Raw genomic sequence first — 21,136 nt, 5'->3', positions numbered from 1 at the left:
TATATTAAATAGACAGCAAGTGACTTAAACCATCGCCATAATTATATATGTACATAATAAAATTATATTATTGTATAGGCGCACGCGACACACAATATTTAGCTGCTGTTCTAATTCGGTTTGGTTCATTATAATAATAATAATAATAATAGTAATATACTATAATATAATGAAGAAGACGAGAAGGGGGTACCGCATAAAATATCATATACATGTACATTATATTATATGCGTGCTCACGCGACAACTACAAAATTATTACATCCTTTGCCTACCTCTGAATTAATAAGTGAACGTTGGGCGTCTAAAGAATACGTGTTAAACATATCAGGCGTATTCGCACCGCAATCACCACACTGTAAATCTCAACTCGGCCGACAATCGTATGCGTAACCTGTAACATAATATTCAATAATAATAATAATATAAATATATAATAATATTATAACATAATCGAATTTGGCGAATTCACGAGGATTGGCGGGATACGATAAGGAAAATTCGGTAGATTGAACGGCTGATCGACTAAATCTGTCAACAAAAATCGGTATGATACGCACTTTTTATATAATAAAATATAAATCATAATCATAATAAATCATCGATAATTACTAATGAATACGAAGGCATGGATTTTCATATAATAAAAATAGAACAAAATATGTAAATATTTATGTTGATATTTTTCTACAAATATTGAAATATATGTGATACAATATTTAATGAAGAAAAAATTATTTTACATACGAGTAGTAATAGATAATATAAGATATTACATCTTAATAACACAGCGATTCATCAAGTATACTCACCCACATATTTTCTTTTAATAATGAATTTATTCAAATTCTGATTTTTGGAATTTTTAATTATATTTAAGGACTACCTATATATTTTTTAAATGATAACTACCGTTACTTAACTGTAAATTATTTAGTGGGTAAATTTTTTGAAAATGTCAAAATATTTTTGAACAAATAATTCCTCAGTTATTAAAATGTTCACACTAAGGATAGAAGCCTTTAAAAATGGTTTTATACAAATATAAGATGTATGTTATATTGCAGGATCTTTTATTTATTATACTTATTAATTATAACTTGGATCATTTTTAAAAACTATAGATGTTGATAAATTAATAGTAAAAGTTTTCAAATCACCCTAGTATACTCATACTTAAGTAACTCAAAAGCTACTTGTTCAAATTTTGATTTTGATACACCAACATTTTCCAGAAAAATCATCTACTAAATAATTTACAGTAAAATAAAGAGAGTGGTACCTGTTTGAAAACACAAGTTTTTTTCCACATAACACAATTAGAATAGTACAGAAACCACAAAAATGTGAAAATATGGTCATAAATATAATAAAAATTCAAAAAAAAGGTTTTAATTAGTTGGGCATCATTAAAGAAGTAAAAGTGTGTTTATTACTGGACGAATTAATCTGTGTACCGTTATTATTTATTAGCTGGTACTGGTATAATCAATTTAGTATAGTTGTTACTATTTAACTATAGTATTAAATAGTAAATTCAAATATAGTAATGTTTGTATTAATGTATTGTTGTTAAATTAAATATAAAATGTGTAAATATTATCACGTGTCAAGAGTTCACTTGTGTATGATACCGTTGGGTATCGGGTTTCAATTTCAAAGGTCTAGTGTTAAATTTTAATTTTATCTAGTTTTATAATGAATATACATTTGCGCATTCCTCTTGAACGACGACTGTCGATGACTGTCGTTCAGTCAACGCTGTACAATGTCCATCTTCACTCCTATATAGTATACCTACACCGACCCAGACAACGTAAGAAAAGAAAAAACTTCTTCTAGTTTGACCTTCGTCGTCGGTTCGATTTACGCACACCCATTTATGTGTATAATATAATGTATGATGTATACGAGCATACGTTAAAATACCATCACGAGTCGCTCGACGAAACCGGTCTGATACCGATTGATAGTTATACACATTAAACCGTGTTTCACGCCTATAATATTATCACACGGTTAATATTGTACACCTATGTACGTTTGCGTTCACGGTTTACCTATATAATATTATTATTCAATTTAAATGATTTTATCGGACGAAATTATTATTCCTAGTTACAATATTATGTAACACTAATGTAATAACACTAATATAATATAATATTATAATATTATATGTTTCTATAAATTATAATTATTGAGTTATGCAATTCGTTTTTTGAACATCGTCCGATTACAATAATATGGTCGAGTAGTACATTATTATAATAACGATAACAGACATATTATATCTATTAATATGTTTTTATCGCCAGATATTGATTAACACTTAAGTTTATGAATATTATTGTACAGTATTACGGAGTTTAAAGTCCGGACGCTGTAGGAATAGGAAACTATGTAATTATTAATTATTGTTCTCGGATCGAAACAAATCGATCTCAACTATGCAATTACCGCGTGTAAGTAGCAAACTATATAGGTAATCGTAATAATATTATACAGACGCATAATAACGACCATGAACCAATAGCCGCAACAAACTGCAGTTGCAGCTCGGGTGACAATTCCGTGACCCATATGTATGCAGTCGGTGGCAAGGCGGGAGACGTACGCCGCCATCAAGACACGTCATCAACGACCACGTAGGTAGTCAGGATCTCGTTTTAAATAATATTGCGAGCGCGCAGTTCCTTTCAAATAACAATCGTCTCGACGCTCAACTGTTGTGATTACTAACTATACATACATAAAAATAAAATATTATAAAATTAAAATATATATTATATTTACTATCTATAACTATCAACCGCGAACATTATTAATAATTTTGACCAGTGCCCACCAGTTAGCGGTTATAGTCTGGAAGAACAAACAACGCATCATCACGCGTGAATGTCGGAAACCCGATTAAATATGTTTTATTTGTCTTTGTAAAATAATTTAATAACACTAAAAAGTGTACAAATACACTGAACATTTACAGTACCTCACTCGCCGCATTTTAAAATACAGTTTCCGCGTTTTTAATATTATAGAATAAAAATATTTATCTAAATACGATAAGTAATATTATTTCGTATTTAAATGTAAATACCTAATTAACAAAAGGTTAAATGTTAAATAAGTTTACTCTGATATGAAAATCGAAAAAACTGAATGCTTGGAGACTGCCCTAACCTAATCTGTAACAACCAATTCTTAAGTTTGAAAGTCTGTAGTCGTAGTCAATCCGGGACCGAATACAGATAGCTTACCATAACCTAACCTAAAGAGGTAGAGGCAACACTTTCCACATTCAGTGTCAAATCGTTAAATTGTTTCAAGAAAAATGTTGAATCGTTATCGTTATGCAAGTCCTTTGGCTTACACGAAGCCATGCAGGGCCAATGAGAAGGTCTCCGCGTATTTATAAGGCCGAGTGATCTGCAGACAGAAAAATAAGCTATTAGATATTTTATTGCTGGTTGATATACTAAGATTTTAATAATAATAACATCAGTTAGTAAATTTGTTACATATTACCAATCAATAATTATTTTATACAATATAAATTTTGCTATATAGTGCTATATATGATATGAAATTGTCAATAAAGGTTAATTGAATAGAATACTGTTATTTTCACTTTTCATATTAGGCATATTCGGATCAGTCATCCAGATTCCAGATACATCGATGAGTATAAAACGCACTTCTACCGAGCCCCCAAAGTAACGCCTAGTCTAAACACGCCAACGAATAAGTTTCGCAAAAACATTTTGCATGTAACCAGCCCAACATTCCTCAAGCTTGACGTGTCTATATTTGCATACTACAAAATAATGCGCGTTAAATAGAATCGTCTTAGATCGATTTAATACAACACATTGCTGATTGGTCCGCGGAAAAATATTTGTTTTAGTATAAGGTTACATTATTTATAAACGTTTAAAAAAAATTGGTAACAAAAATATATATTATTGAAATTAGTTTTTTTAAACAATAATAACTTATTCATTTTAAATAGCCTGTCCGTATTCATTTGTCGACTATATACGATAGTATTGACATAAATCAAGTAGTTTTTTGAGTTTTTTTTTATTTATTGTTGATTTTTTTTTTTTATGGCGGTGACGGCATACCAGCATCGTTAAGTTCTATAGTTTTACTCTTTTACTCAAATATTACGGACGAGTTGCACACAAATAACGTTGCAAATTTGCGATTATAGAACAAATATCAATACGCATTAAGATAAACACAGATATTTTTTTCTGTATAGACATTTCCGCGATTTGACAAAGTATCTCATATTAATGTGTATATGTATACTTTATAAACCTCACGCAATACCGCGAAGATGAAACAAAACGAATATACGTAAAGTCTACAAGTAGGTGTCCACCATATTACCACGTCCCATGTAGAATTGAGTATTATAATCGACTTGTTGGCAACGAATTGTATCGAAATTTTATTACCTACATGTATTACCCAAATTCCCTTATTACCCAAATAATTAAATAAATAATGCGGAAAACTATACTACCGCGGTATTGAACACAACTAGCGACCGTGACGTTCACGGCGGGGCCGGGGCCGCACTATAGAGTGTTGGCTGCGAATACATATACTCTCAAGTCCGGACGCTTCTCAATTGCGGTCGTCATCTCGTCGTTCGGGTTCAGTGTACGGGAAGCGCGTTCTTATACACGTAACCGCTTGAATAATAATATAGCTTATTATTATTATTATTATTATATGGTCAGTACGCAGGACTGCGGTAGTGGTAGTGGTAACGGTGCAGGTATACGACATGATATAACATATATATATAAACGTAGAAATTTATAGAAGCCGGTGCCGGTCGTCGGTACCGGTGCAGATAATAAAAACAACAACGCGAAGGCAGTGCGTGCGCGTCGTTCGTCGTGTTCGGTCTTATGTTTATTATTGTCGTTTCTGATCTCGTCTGTCGTTTCGCACGCGTCAGACGTACGCATAAAAATAATATTTTATTGGTAGTTACCGATAAATATAACTATTAAACACTATATCTATCGTGACCGCATTTGGTTGTTGTACACGAAACGGCGGATAATCTACCGTAATTTCGTACATGATATTCGCCAACCGACGATATAGTACCGATAATATTAATTATCGTTTTATCACCCAATGTATTTCAATATTATTTGTTCGTCATCGTTATTGTCGTGATCCGTAAAACCGTTCGTCTGCATCAGCTGCAGGAGTGCCCCCCCCCATCCCGCCGATGACGTCCTCAACGGATTGGAGCGCATCCCGCGCGTTCTCGCCTCTCCTGCTGCTGCTGTTGTTGTCATCGGCGCCAGTATGTTTGGGTGATTTGGTGGACGGCAGCCGACTGTTTCCGGCTGGCGTTCGGTACGAATACGAATCGACGACCACCGTGCTGACCAGTGGATCTGCAGACAACCGAGACCCGGAAGTCGGCCACCGGGTGGTCGGTCGACTGTCCGTTGAAAATCTCTGGCCCGCCATTACCGATACTGCCGGCGAAAAACTGTTACGACTACACGTGAGTACTGATGAAAGTGTATTATTTATTTTTTAAGTGTATAATACCTAATTGGTAGATTTTTTCGAATTATTTGAAAAAAATATTGTACAAGCAAAAAAATACATGATATCTTCTAACTTTTGGGTCTCGAAAAAAGTTTAAAAAATTTACTATAAATGCATATTATTATAGTAGAAAAATGTTAAAACTTGAGAGTTATAAGTTTTAATAATATTTTAATGGGTACTTATAATTCTAATACCATTACATGATTTTAATTTATTGTTGTCCATCTATTTCTTTTTACCGTAATATAAATAGTGGTATTAAACTATACGTAGTAAGCAGAGTAAGTTATAACGTAATCGCTGATGGAATTTCTGTGGCCAAAAAAATATGTTTCCTTATTTATTTTCCGTATGAATAGTAAAAAAAACTTACAATAACCGTTAATTTATATTTTCACTTACCGTTCATAATATTGCTGTAAATAAAAATAAGGCTGGAGTGTAGTATATTGTTAAATATTATTATCAATACTATTAGTAACCACTCAATTTATGATAGTATTTCTGTTTGTTCTATTGTTCTATATTTTCGATTTTATCCGTATTATTTTTATATCCTGCAAATTACGCTCGGGTTACGAAATGTCTAGTTGGACAAAACTTTTAGACACAAGTTGGTACAAAAAAAATTTTTTTTTGGCTTGTATTTTTTATGAATTTTTTTATCATCGGATACATTGATTTTTAATGATATAATATTTCGGTTTACTGTGACATTGAATATTTTTGGAGGAATACCATCGGTACTTATACGTTATACCTGTTTTTCGATTAACCGGTATTTTGTTCCACTAAAAATACTACCAGCTGGTAAGAATTGCTAGTGACGTAAAATCATATCGATTCAGACGATTAATCATATGGGACTTATTATTTCCAGCTACTGTCGTTTCGCTAATACCGATATTTTCATGAGATCTTATCAAATATTAGTATTATTTACTACGATTTTGTGTTGGAGTTAAAAATAATGTTTCTTTAACGGTCAAATCGAAAAATCATAATATTAATAGACAAAAATAACTAATAAGATATAAGCGTATATTTATATACGTATTATACTTATATTATATATTTTTTTTAATGACATTTTTAAATTACGCTTCTAAATAAATATTACATAATGTTGGTTATTTATAATTATTTTTAATTGTATTTGTGATTTATCTATTATATATATTATAATGTTTTTAACTTACTGTGACATAATACCATGTATACCAGTATACCTAACTTATAAACTAAACTGTACTCCCCTAATACAAGCTATGCTTATAGGGAGTACCTATTGCATATTGTTTATTTGTCCAAATTTGCATATGTATTATGTACCTATATATTTTGCAAAATAAATACTATTATTATTATTATTATTATATTATAATGTATAGTGTATTTCCAACTAATAATTTCAATATGTATCTTATCTAACTGCTTTTTGACTTAAATTAAAATAGAATAATATGAATACCTATTATCTTTTATGTCAGTTCGAGTCTTAAGGAAGGTCAAACCCATTGTCCAACTAACTCATTTTTATATATATATATACCTATATATATAGCTATTAGTATTAAACTATGATAGCTCAACAATTACAAATGGTAACTGACTCATTAATATTTTTTACTGTAGTTCAAGTCACTCAAACTTCAAACGTGGTCCAAGAAATCAAAAAACGATATTAATCGTCAATTTATTGACCGTAAATCGAGGATCGATAGGTTTTCAGATCAACCATTTTTTTTGCACTGGAGGAATGGGCACATAGAAAACCTATATGCCTCTTCTGCTAATTCATTGACCGAGGAAAATTTTAAAAAAGGAATCGCTGGCCTCTTTCAAGTACAAAAAATATATATAAAAAAAAAACTAGTGAATGATAGTAATTATTTATTTTCGCGTAGTTTCAATTGTCAAACCAACAGACTGTAGAATATTCAACTCTTGGAAAGTGTAACGTGACCTACAGCAAAATAAATGGAAATAGTGTTTCAAAACGAATTGACGGGTGCGTTTCACCAACTACATTGCCGCCTGAAATTAAACATCCCGAAAAAGTAATATAAAAAGAGTAATTTATTAGACTGACGTAACTCAAATATTTATACTTAAATAATAGAATGTATTTCACTTAGCTTTGGCAAGGAACTCTACGTTCAAAACGCGAAGGTTTGCTGAAATACAACCACGAATCCTTTATTGATGTGTTTTTAGATGAAAATCACGAGTACTCTACTAGTTTTATGAATGAAGTAGGAGCTTCAATATCATCAAAACAACATATAGAATTAAAAGGTATTTTCGATCATAAGTTTTGATAGTAACGCGGAAGTCAATTCATCGTACTAAATAATTAATACTATATAATAGAAACCAAACCAAATAGCGATATCATTGAAGCTAATACTTTCGAGGAGGCAATTAATCAATTAGAAAAACAACTGAAACTGAAACTTGAAAAACAAAATTTAAGTCCTAAACACGAAGTTAAAAATTGTAAGCACTACGATTCGTGTAATAAAGTAAGTAAACAAAAAAGGTACTATATAATAATATTATATTATAGAAAATAAATCATTTATAATGAGTACATTTTGTGTTTAGTTGAGCGACGTGGTTAAAAAATACCACGACTCTTTATTAGATTCAGAACTGGGAAAGTCTAAATCGGCTTATGGTGCTATCAAAGTCATAGATGCAATTGTAAATAGCGACACGAAAACTATTAAAAATGTATTAATAGATAAAAAAAATGAAGATATAATGTAAGACATTTTAATTTAAATCATTGTGACATTGTGTATCTACCTATATATTGTATTTATTAATTTGATTGCTTTTATTTTTAGAGTTCAATTATATGACTTATTAGGAGCTGCATTAAATGAAAATGCACATAAAGCCTCGATGGAAACTCTAGTCTTTACTGATGCTAAAAGTATTGAAAAAATAGAAAGATACTTATGGAGCGCATCAATAAAATTCAATCCGAAAATAGAAATCATAAAAAGTAATATACAATATACACTTGAATATTCAAGTAAAATGTAGCTTTCGAATTTGTTATGACTTGATAATATTCTTATAGGTTTAATATCTATAACTGATGAGAAACTGACCAGTAAAAAAGTAATGGACACCTTATTTAACACTGTGACCGCTATGGCCAGTCGTTTGGATCGATACAATCACACAGACACGAATGCTCTCGTTAGTATAATATGGTCATTAATCGAATGTACAATGATTCAATCACGTTTAGTGTATCATAAATTATAATACATCATAACGCGAACATTTAATTTTTAGCTTTGTGGTGAACTAGTCGTCAAAACATTAGAAAGACTGGAAAAATGTAAACAAGACGACGATGAATGCATACTTACATATATCAGAGCGTTATCTAATCTCAAACATCCGCTGTCGATTGAAGTGCTGTTGAGCTTTGCACAACACGGAAACAGAATGTAATGACAGAAAGAGTATACTTTCTATAAGGGGCGAGGGGTTGTGTAAAATTTAGTTTTAAAAACTATCGTGAATGTTGCGACAACTATATACTATAATTCAACAGTAATAAAACACTATTGTTTTCAGGACTAGCGCGTACGCCATGAAAACGATTAAAATGTTTGGTCCAAGTTTATGGAGTAGTCAAGTGCTGAAATATTGCAACAACATTTTCTTTCAGTTGGTCAAAGAACAGGACAGCAGCACCAGAGCAATAGCATTGGCCATACTCCTGGAGTCCGATCCCGATTACGATCTCCTAAAACACGTGGTCGAGTGGCTTGCGACACCGGGCGAAGGATACGAACTCAAGCAGTACGCGTTGGAGTTATTGAAGGAAATGGCTAATCAGTGAGGCATTTGAAAGGTTCTTAAACGTATTAGACGCCCGTCTAGACGTATATATATATATATATAATAGTATAATAACAATAATGTTCGCTATCGCAACAGCTAAATTTTTAAATTTATGTCTCGATGAGTGCGTACCTATACCAAAAAAAAAAAAAACCGCCAATCTTAACTCTTAACCATAGTAATTGTTTTGATTTTGAATTACAGAAACAAGACCTCGGCGAAACTGTTGCGTACAGTGCTGGTTCGTGAACGGTTAAACCACTACGGAAATATGGCGCAGAGAGGCTTGTCGTCGTGTTTTTCAAGGAAATTCATCAATTATAACAACATCACCGGACTAGTGAAAAACTCTCAGCAGATATACTCAGGAGTGACTAAACGTGGGTCCGTGGACATCATATTGGAACACAAAAACATCAAATACGACTTGTGTAGCGTAAGAGCGTTCATTCTAATATTAACACCTCTGCTAGCTCTATACAATTTTCATTAAAACGACCAACACGTTGGACATAAATGTTTATACCTACTTCCTGTAGTTGGTTTTAAAAATGTAAAATATATACTTTAATTATCGACCGAAATATTTTTTTAACTGAAAATTGAAAAATAGTTATAACATTTCAAAATTGTATTCTTTTAAAAACAATTTGACTACATATAAAAAGTGTTTTGACCAGCGTAAATGCTAACTTCCTTGATAGTATTTTTATTTTTTTAAATCGAATTTTTGAAGATACTAAAAGTATTTTTCACGCGTACTTAAAGCTCAAATATATTTTACGTTTTCAACATTTTTATCTACTGATGTAACTCCATGATCTGTGCATACTATGGCGTGTATCTGATGCTGGTAAACGTTGGGTGCCGCATACACACTAATGTAGTAACTAATTTAATATATTATACGAATATACGATTATGATTTATTTATATTACAAAATATAATATTGTGTGTACCCACTACCCAATACACATATTATTATAGTAATATCGTTTCAGTTCGGCATGTTCACAACCGGACTCGGGTACTTTACATCCCTCTACGACGATTCGGGCAAAACAGACACATCGGACGAGGCTAACTTACCGGCCACGGCTGGTCTGGAACTGATCGTGTTCGGTGTGCACATCAGACCATTCATTATGTTTTCTAGTCAAGGCCAATTAATGGGACACGTCTGGGCCGGAACTGGGTCTGACAAAACACCCATCATTCAGGTACCTATATGCAATATAATATTTTAGCATTATTATATAGCGACAAGTTACATAATATTATATATATATATATATTACAATAAAAAGCAGAAATCGGGTAACACGCAAATTGTCTACGATACAAAACGTAAAACGTCATATTTTGAATTTTGTTATGGTAAACCTTGTTGTCATCAACCTCTTTTGTACAAGACCGTTTATAAATTTCAAATTTGACAGTATATATATATATATAGTTATCTAGGTACCATGTTTTTTTTTTTAATATTAAAATATAAGTTAAGCGTATAACTAAAACGATAAGATGGATATTATTGTTTAAATATAAATAAATATGGTTAAATACATATAAAGAATAATAAAAATATAGTAGTTTTAGGTACGTATAAGTATAATGTTGATTTTAAGAATTAAAAAATATCATGCATATAGTTATGAAAACGTGACAAAAAATTGTTGTGGTACTTATTTACATATATAATTTATAATACAATGATAGTTTTATTTATTTGTTGCTAAACATATTGGAACTATATGATATTTGAAACTACAAAAAATATTTTGATGTTTACATTTTTATTACCTCGTAGTATACTTTATTTCGCAAGAACAAAAAATAAATCGTTGTAGTTGTCCATTAGTTAGATGTTAGTAACTTTTAATACTCGCAATATAACTTTTTCAAACAACACACGAGCGATTTATATACATATAGATACTTATTAAATTTCTTCTAGATTTTTGCTAGTGTTTCGTAACTGACTCACATATCTAACTTGTAAATAATATATTGTTTTGTAGGGAATATCTCAAATGATCGAACATCTAGAATATGTGCCACTGAGCAATGGAATTACGGCGGAGTTGAACGTCAAAGGAACGTTGTCACTGGACATATCCGGTCAAATAGAAATGAGCCTTTGGAATAAAAACGCGCAATCGGTAATCGAAAAAAAGTAAGAATAGCCATACATTATTATTTATTATAATAGTTTTTATACAAATATTGCAACCATTGTAGTATTGTACATACATTTTAATTGCGTCAAAAGTAGTTTAAAACAAGTTAAATTTTCAATAATTTTCGATAGATACGTTTTGTAACAATAGGTAAGTACCTTTTGAACATTTTGACTAATGGTGGTCGGTGGCAAATCAAAAATCTCGTAAGTTACCAAAAAATTAAAACGCATCATGCACGTGGTTTTAAAAGCCCTATAGCTGAATTGTTAAGGGTATATCATAAAATAAAAAAAATTTAGACAAATAAAGCAACTAAATTTACGAACTCATATTATTGTCCAATTATTTCTATTATTTTATATAATAAATGGTTACCCTAGTATATACAAAATCGAGAGTACTAATCATAAAATATAAAAATCATGTAATCACTATAAATATAAATGATAAATCAGCTGCAACTGCTATTTGCCTATTTGTCATGTGTTGGATATGTATTTTTTTTAGAAATTAAAACTTTTGCCGGCAGAACAATAAATTTAAAAAAAATTACGTTCATGTACTCGTATTTCTTATAGTTACAACGATTAAATTTTAAAAATAAGTTGTGATGAAAATTTTATTTTATTATTTTACACCAAAACCATTGATTAAATATACTATAAATACTATATATAATATTGTATATTTAATCAATGCCAAAACTTTAAACTACTTTCTAAAATTACAAGTTACTTCATCCATTTAATTTACATTATATTTGTCTACTTTTTGCTCAGCGGCGGGGTCAGTATTCAGGGGTCATTGAAACTGGATACAGACTTAGTGACAGATGAAGTTGACTTTGCTCTGATCACCGAGGGGCTACTACACATGCACAGTGACGCCGAATTCGCGAAAAAAATTGTTTTATGCATGCGAATTGTTTTTGTAGACACGAACGTGACGTGAGTATATAACAAATAATAATACCAAACGCATATTAATTTTCAATATTTAAGCCACTTTTAACAAGTTGCCAAGGGATACATTTTGACTTAGTCCTACCCTGTTTTTATTATGCCCATATTTTTCCTTCAAATAAAATTATTTTAATTTCAGCACGACCGTAAGCAAAAATCAAAAAGTCCACGGGCTACCCCACAAGTCATACACGACCACAACGAGGACGCATCCGGTTTCCGGACGGACGTTCGCCCTAAATCAAATGGTTAACGAGTTTTGTAATACGATCCATTCTCGGTGAATTGGTCAACAATACACAGAAACAAAATATTTCAAAAAATATTATTATTATTATTATTATTATTATTATTGTAATTACCTCAAAACACGACTGAATTATTTTTATTTTAAGTTTTGTTAAACGGACAATTCAGAAAGAAATAATATGGATTAGTGTTATTATTTATTAATTATTATTGAAGTTGTGTTAATTTTATCTTTGGACTCCTACAATGTACCTATTCCAGTATTAATGTTAGACTCTGGTGTTTAAGAACAATGTTGATACCAGAAAAGATAATTGACCGTTGTCATTTACTTGAGTTTTTGAGTTATCGTTATAGACTATAGTTCATATTATATTATATTATATAGTATAATAACTAATAAGTGCAGTGCATGATGCATGGAGAGGATGTTATATTAAATGATTAGTGTTATAAAATTATAATTTATAAATTATCATGTATTATGGTGAATTGTGAGGGTAGAACCAAAGATGTAAATAAGGAATCTTTAGTAGTTAATTTTTTAATATAGTTTATGTTCATAGACTATGATATTGATATAAGTTATAACTTCTAATAATATATCATATTTCAAAATTTCATGCTTAAAACATTATAATATATTAGTAATTAGTATGTAGATGGGTACATTTTATATCTTTATTTAAGGTCACAATCTAGACATTGTACAAGTTCAATTATGTTCCAGACCGATGTTGACACTAGACGACGCCTCGGGGAAAACGTATTGATGCAGCTGCTGATAACTGATTAATGATTTCATATAACTATATAAGTAACAAGTTTACTGATATATAGATACCACATTTGATAAAAATTTTGTATGTGCTCTATATATGTATAATTATAATACTAAACGTACATAGTAACACAGAACATATTATAGTCAAGCACACATTATATTCGTTCCTAAAAAAATTTATTTTTTCTAAGGTAGGGCCAGATAATACGTATTTATTGCCATTCCGTGTAATTTTGATTTTAAGGAGAAAGGATGACTTGGAAATTTTCGAAAATAAGTTTGAATGTTCACGATAATAATTGAGTGCTTCTATTCACAAAAACATTTTAAAAAAAATTAATTTTTGATATAGAACAGTCATTTTTACTATTAAAGTATATGCTGCTGATCGTTTTAATGTATTTTTGTTTTTACGATATTTTACGGGGGATGGAATGTAGTGCAAATTTTAAAACTATGCGAACTTAGTGAATATTTTGTTTGTAGAAAAAAGATTTTTAATAAGATAAGGCCGGAATACGTATTTCTTGCCTCTTTAATATATATGTAAAACAAATTTAATTTAAAAGTGATATGCCGCCTAAAAATACTGGTATACCTAACCCTTAAAGTATTTTATACAATCAAGTCCATTGTTATCCGTACTTTAATTTTAATTTTTATAATCAATCATGAAAAAAAAAAACTAAAAAAACTGTTTAAAAACAAACCGAATTAGAAGTAGCCAAGTAAATATCTATAATAAATGGCATTAAAAATATCTTCAAAACCGTATTTTTACAAATATAAAATTAAATTTTTTGATAATTTTCTTTATTATTATTTACCAATTAGATCAATTTTCCACTTGAAAACCCTTAACGTTAAATAATAAAATATTTAAAATAACATACATATCATTCAATCATTGTAAAATATGTAGCACGTTCATTCCTTCATACAAAATCTGTAAATATATTGCCAAAATCTCAACTGTCAGTTAAACCCCCTCCCTTAAAAACTAATAGAAAGCGATAATAATATAAAAAATGTTCATATAGAAACCATGAGAAACCATAGACATATTATCAACATCTAAGGACTTAAGGGTACTACGTATACGTCTATTAATAAAAAATAAAACTACACGCAGGAATCTCTGTTTTGATGCACAAACTTACTTTTGATTATCAACCGACAACCTATAAAATATTATAATTACACTTATACGCCTCGTCACTGAATTTGAATTGAATATCTCAATTTTGTACTGTTATGTGCAGGCTATTGATTATAGACGGACGAAAAAACGATTCTGAGCGATTAGTGAAGACGTTAGACGGGCAGACGGCGGACAATTTTACGATTGTTTTTCCGTGATAATTAGTAATTACTAATACTATATATATATTGATATAATAAGTATGTTTCAGTGGTAGTCGCATCATGCGAAAATGGGGATGAGTATCCCAATTACTCTAAACTCCAGAGTTCAAGACCTAGACAGCTAGACTTGTCTATAATTTGTACTCCCATATAGTCAGACTTAACGATATAAATATTAGGACCTACGTTATATTATTGATAAATCGTGAAAAAAAAATGGTGAGTGGGTATTTATTGGTAGTTGCTTCGTAGCAAAAAAGTTCATGCCGCCACTGAATAACATAATATCTAAGCCCCAAAAAATAAACTGCCCCGAGTAAGGTTCGAGATGACGTACAATATTTTTGTCGTCATGTTATGGCCAACACTGCGCGTTTGCCATTATCATTCACACGCGGCTTTTGTATCGGACTATCGGTCATCTGCAAGTTGCTGCTGTTGATAAAAATTTAAAAACCGTGAACGTAAATAATTTTGAATCTTCGAGCTTCGAGCAACGTTCGAACAACGTTTTACGTTATTTTTGTTGTCGGTTGTTTTATTTGGTCGTCTGCATACGATCAACCACAGTTACCCGTTTAAATATTACGCGTTTTCAACCCATCGTTGGTTTACGACTTACGAAGAAAAACGTTCACATTGAATGTTTTGTATTGCGATTTGAAGGTAAAAATTTGATATTGGGTATACTCAAGGGTTACGCTTTGATTTTTGCGGGACTTAGAATTTTATTTGCGAATTTGCGATACAACTCTTGTTGATAACATCACGGCTCCTGGCCAATTGATTATAAGCAACTCTTATAACATACAAAACATTGTAGAAAAGAAAATATATTCTATGCATTTTCAAATAAATTACCTACCCACAAACAATGATAAAAAATTTGTAATTAGTATTAATATACACATTATATTTTGTCAGTATGTCTTATTATTATTTAATTTTATTTAATAATTATTCAATACTTATTCCAGTTAAATTTTCCCTTGTAGAATCTCTTGCAATAAAATTAAAATATATTTCGCTAAACATAAATCATAACATAATCAATGTTAATCTAATACTATTATTTTTAGAAAAATGAAATTGAATATTCATCCGATCAATTAAGTTGCTCAAATATTTAGATCAATAACAAAACGAAAACAATAATAATAAGTAAGTATACTATACTATTCATCACTTAATTTAATCATAACTTTAAATTGGTAAAAATAATAGTTATGTATTTTTAGAAATCACCAAAAAATCTTGTTATAAAACAAAGTTTAGTTGCTGTACTTATATCACAGTAAAGCCAATTATAATTTACAAATATAAAATTAAGTTCAGCAAGCAGTTTATGTAACTTGTTTCTCAAGATAATAGGATTAAAAACATTTATACCAGTATATTTAAATTAATTAGATAACATTTTGTATATCCAAAATATTAATTTGGCATATAAGAGTTAAACATTTTAGTTTTTGTTCATTTTTTGCAAATTTATTATATTTCTATTTTTAATCTATATTTTGTTATCTTGTAAGATAACTTTTTTTTCGTTAAAATATAACATTTATAATTTCTAAAAATAAAAAAATCTATGTATAATATACAATAAGCAAATAGATTCACAAGAGAAACAAAATATAAAAATGGATTGAAAATTAAGATTAGGAGGCTATTTTATTATAGGATTTTTATCAATATTACAAAATAATATTGTAGTTTAACCACCAGGCATGACCAAATATTTTAAGTAAATTATTGACAATGACCATTTATTACTTTTAAATATTAAAATTTGATTTAATTAATATTTGACCATTTTTTATCATATAGCTTTTATTACATACAAATTAGAGTCCTAATAATAACTTAATAAAATTTTCATATTATATTATGATTATACTCTAGGTAATTATTAGGTACTCTTTAATTGAAAATTTTTAAAGGCTACACGATTATAATTAAAATAAACCATAAATGTAGTTACATAAATAATATATTATTGTACAAATTAAAACTAAAATTATTGGCTTAAATACCTAACATAAAAATTATTAGAACTACATTTTACAAACTATATCTGTTACTTATTGATGTTAGATTTATAAAATAATATTATTTTATTTACAAATTTTTCTTTATTTTTTAGAAATTGAAAATATGGCCACTTCTGATCTAGAATATCTACTGTTGCAAGGGCAAAAACTTTGCAAGGATACCGATACATTTAAGCCAGTATCCAAAATACATAAATCATTACGTCAACTATGCCGAAATGCTGACCATGCTCCGAAACAATCAAATAGAGGGAATGATGAACAATGTGCAAAAGAATTTCTAGCAAATCGTGGTTTAGATCTTTGTGGCTATTCTAATGTTCTTAAAAAATTATGTGCATATCGAGACAATGCTATCACACCGTGTGATTCTAAACCAGTAATGGACTATTCCAGTAGTGTAGAATCCTTAATGGGAAGACACATTGAAGACTACATCAATAATTTAGAAGCAAATGATAACAAAGATGCTGATAACTATTTACAAGATCTTCCAATGAGCTGGAAAAACATTAAAAAAGGTATTGTTTACAATGAATTTGCTTCGGATTCATATGATGTATCATTTTGTCTCCAGAACTTATTAACTACCAAAAATACATATTTCACATTTGATCCTAGTCTCAATAATCCTAATGATTCAGCTTCTAATTTTCCTTTTGTCAACGATGTTCAAACCTACATTAAGGCAAAAGAATTTGGCGAAACGAACAAAGAATTAATTGAATATTTCTTGGAAACCATACATAGGAATAATGCCAATAATGCAACAGTAGCTCATATTTGGAATGTAGTTAAGTACATGTACAATTTAATTCCACAAAAATCGCCTTATGGATCATTTAATGAACGTTTTTCTGAAGAAAATCAAACAAAACTTGTCAAAAATGCCAAGAGCTATCTAGAAGATAAATACCAAGCTTTTCTCATAAAAGAAACAAGACATTTAAATGTTGTAAATGATGGTAATTACATGGCGGCTATTATAAGTTCTTATGTGTTTATGAATACCGGCAGACCGGCAACACAACAAAATGATTTTCATGTTGACGAACAATCAATTTGGCCATTGCTTTACTTCAGTTTAAGATGTGGAAGAATGGATGTTGCTAGTTATTTCATTAAAAAATCTGGTTTAGCATTAGATGATTTACTAAATGTATTTATTCACTTGAAAGAAGCAAATTTTACTGAACGTGTTTCTTCCAATATTGGTGTTACACTAAATAAATATTACAGAACTCTTCCAGCGTATGATAATGCATTCAGGAAAACAATATTCTCTTTGTTGGGTATGGTGGAAGCCAACATGGAGAAAAAAGCTGTGTCCAAGACAATTGAAGACAAGCTGTGGATGTTGTTAGTTGAACATTTTGCAAGCAAGTACATGGAAGATTCGAACGGATTAGATTATTGTTCGTTACAAAGATATATTTTAGACAATGGTAAACCTTACAAGGAACAGCCTCATGTATACTTTGAGCTCCTGTTTTTGATTGGACAATTTGAAAGCGCTATAGACTTTTTATACCGCAGTGTCGAGTTTTCCAACCATGCGGTGCATATAGCTATCGCATTAAACGAAAAACATTTATTAGCCACTCCTGAATATTTGCAAGCCCCGTTTTTGTCTAATGAGAATGTTGATGTAAAGTTTGTGCGTCTGAATTATACAAGATTGATTTTATTATTTTGCAACGAGTTTAAATCAAACCATCCTCACTATGCTACATATTATTATTATTTCTTAAGAAATGTAAAAAGTCCAACTCTAACTGAAAACTTGTTTCACAAGTGCGTTGCAGATCTTGCTACATCTTTTGATGGGAACATGTGTGATTGGATGTTTGGGTGCTTAGATGATATGAAAGATAACAGTATTTTACATAATATCTTCGATATTGACACTATTAAACCTATAATAGATAAAACACTAGAATTAACATTTGAGAAAAATAAACCTGAAGTTGCTTTTAAACTTTATAGTTTGGCATCGGATAAGGCTGCATATGGTATTATGAATAATATACTGAGTTTTGCTATTTATAATTATTATGATGTTTTTGGTCGGTCTATGATTGATGACAAGTGTAATATAGTCAATAAAAACTTTTATGACCGCATTTACTCTTATTTGGAAGAGTTGAATAATAAAAAATTATGTACATTGGAACCAATTGGTCCCATATCAACATTTAATGTCTTACGTAACATGTATTTATTTTTCTATTATTCTTCTAAACATGAATTTCTTTCAGCCATCGAAAAGGCCAATGATACAGGTCTAATACCGTTAAACAACGAAGATGCAAAACAATGTTTAAATAATTGCGTCAATCATGGTGAAATTATACAGAGAAATATAAATAATTTTATTAAGTCATTAGTTAGTGTATTATGCAAAGAACATTCTAAAATTTTAAAATATCAAAATACCTCTATGGAAGAAGATTCATTAATTGAAGAAGAAAACAGTGATGTTTTTGATCAAACCAAAGAGATTGGATGGACAAAATGGAAACTTCAGAAAACCATTAGAGTTATATATTTATTCGCTGCAAAATTACCTGTACACATTGCTCTTGATGCGGTTGAATATATTTCAAATAATGCATTAAACATGCAACTTGGCTGAAAACTATAAAAAATTGTAATTAGATGATAAAATATATTTTTACTTGATTAGAGTTTTTATAACAATATGTAAACTGAAATATTTTTTTATCAGCTTAAATTTTTATAGTATATGTCATGTTCATTATTTATTAAGGATAACAATTGTATTATAATGGTTTATTTCTGAATTTCTTACATTGTTGATAATCTCTTTAATATTTATTGAAACCATATTAAAAAAAAAGTTATTATAGTTATTTTTGATTATAATAGTGAACAATTTTGTTTTAATTTGGATAATGATATAACCAATATAAGTACCTATTTTAAAAGATTGTAATGTGAATTTTGTTAAGATTTTCTTTTTATAGTAAATATGTTCAAAGCTATTAGAACAGATATATTTGGTTTGTTACAACTTTAAAGACCTTGGAATAAACAATTTATTAAACTGTGTTGTAAATATCAGAACTATAAAATATAATAATTTTTCATGAATAAAACTTTCTCACATGCCTATGTTATGTATATCATTTTAAAAATAATTTTAACTTCTATCAACAGATGTAAATTTTGAGTGTCTTCACGACTTCACAAGCAATATTAAATTTATATTTGTTTCAGTTAACTACCTAAGTTTATATTATGTACTACAGTTCATGGCTAGATGTCTGAATACTGTCTGTGTTTAAATATCTATTGTCAATTTATTGGGAAAAAACATAAGTATGCGCTTAGTAAGATAGACAAGTTATCAAACATAACAATGACATGTTACCATATCATGTAAATTATACTCAGATTAATAAAGTGTTTTGAATAAACAGTTGGTCGAACGTTAGACAACATGTATTAAGTAAACTTATTGTTATTAAGTATTTACAACTTTACAAATAATACAGTTTAAATAATTACAATAAGCAAATAGTAAAAACACAAAATCTCAATAACCATCAGAATACAAATTAATAATTATACCCCATAATAAAATTTAAGCCTTAAACCTATAATAAATTATGTAATGTTTTATGTGTTGAATAACTTAAATGTGATCGCACAGTCAAACTTGATGTCCCCTATTAAGAGAGGGTTTTTCCCACAAATATTTATGCTGAGGAATTTATAAGCGCCCGAAGGCCCCTATACTGAGACATTCAGTTTCATTGTGCAACTAAATTATTATAACAAACAAATATGTTTTTATACATTTTAAAACTATTGAAATTTAAATTATTTAGTATTTTAATAATATATACCTAATGCAAAATCAGATAAATTTATTTTCTAAGTACTGTAATCTTTTTAGGCCCAATTGACATTAGTATAGTATTTAACAGTTTTTATATTTCCATGTTATACAATATACCTTGTATACAATGGTTTAAAATTGAAATCAAAATAAATTATTAATTATGAACTCTTTTAAATTTAATTCTAATTTAAAATTATTAGGGGGATAA

At 29.5% G+C, this 21,136-nt stretch overlaps 2 protein-coding genes across 3 annotated transcripts; both read left to right on the top strand.

Annotated features, from left to right (window-relative positions):
- Positions 1 to 400: 400 nt before the first annotated feature.
- LOC132929319 (microsomal triacylglycerol transfer protein) lies at positions 401 to 13,064 on the top strand. Of its 2 annotated transcripts, none has more exons than XM_060994596.1 (16): positions 401 to 547; positions 5,232 to 5,545; positions 7,231 to 7,440; positions 7,503 to 7,655; positions 7,734 to 7,893; positions 7,969 to 8,120; positions 8,203 to 8,363; positions 8,448 to 8,608; positions 8,687 to 8,808; positions 8,908 to 9,065; positions 9,196 to 9,459; positions 9,670 to 9,901; positions 10,468 to 10,686; positions 11,488 to 11,642; positions 12,429 to 12,596; positions 12,751 to 13,064. In XM_060994596.1, exons 2-16 carry the CDS (start codon positions 5,261 to 5,263, stop codon positions 12,893 to 12,895), a joined length of 2,745 nt encoding a protein of 914 aa, XP_060850579.1. In that variant the 5' UTR covers positions 401 to 547; positions 5,232 to 5,260; the 3' UTR covers positions 12,896 to 13,064. The 2 variants fall into 2 exon arrangements, with proteins under 2 accessions (XP_060850579.1, XP_060850578.1); XM_060994595.1 differs by lacking the exon at positions 401 to 547 and adding an exon at positions 2,573 to 2,648.
- Positions 13,065 to 15,412: 2,348 nt separating this feature from the next.
- LOC132929952 (nuclear pore complex protein Nup93-like) lies at positions 15,413 to 20,195 on the top strand. Its single transcript, XM_060995604.1, has 3 exons — positions 15,413 to 15,675; positions 16,089 to 16,170; positions 17,153 to 20,195. Exon 3 carries the CDS (start codon positions 17,164 to 17,166, stop codon positions 19,693 to 19,695), a length of 2,532 nt encoding a protein of 843 aa, XP_060851587.1. The 5' UTR covers positions 15,413 to 15,675; positions 16,089 to 16,170; positions 17,153 to 17,163; the 3' UTR covers positions 19,696 to 20,195.
- The last annotated feature ends 941 nt before the right edge of the window (positions 20,196 to 21,136 follow it).

This window comes from Rhopalosiphum padi, chromosome 4, assembly GCF_020882245.1.
Source record: "Rhopalosiphum padi isolate XX-2018 chromosome 4, ASM2088224v1, whole genome shotgun sequence".
Taxonomy (NCBI): domain Eukaryota; kingdom Metazoa; phylum Arthropoda; class Insecta; order Hemiptera; family Aphididae; genus Rhopalosiphum; species Rhopalosiphum padi.
This window is presented reverse-complemented; position numbering and strand designations above follow the sequence as displayed.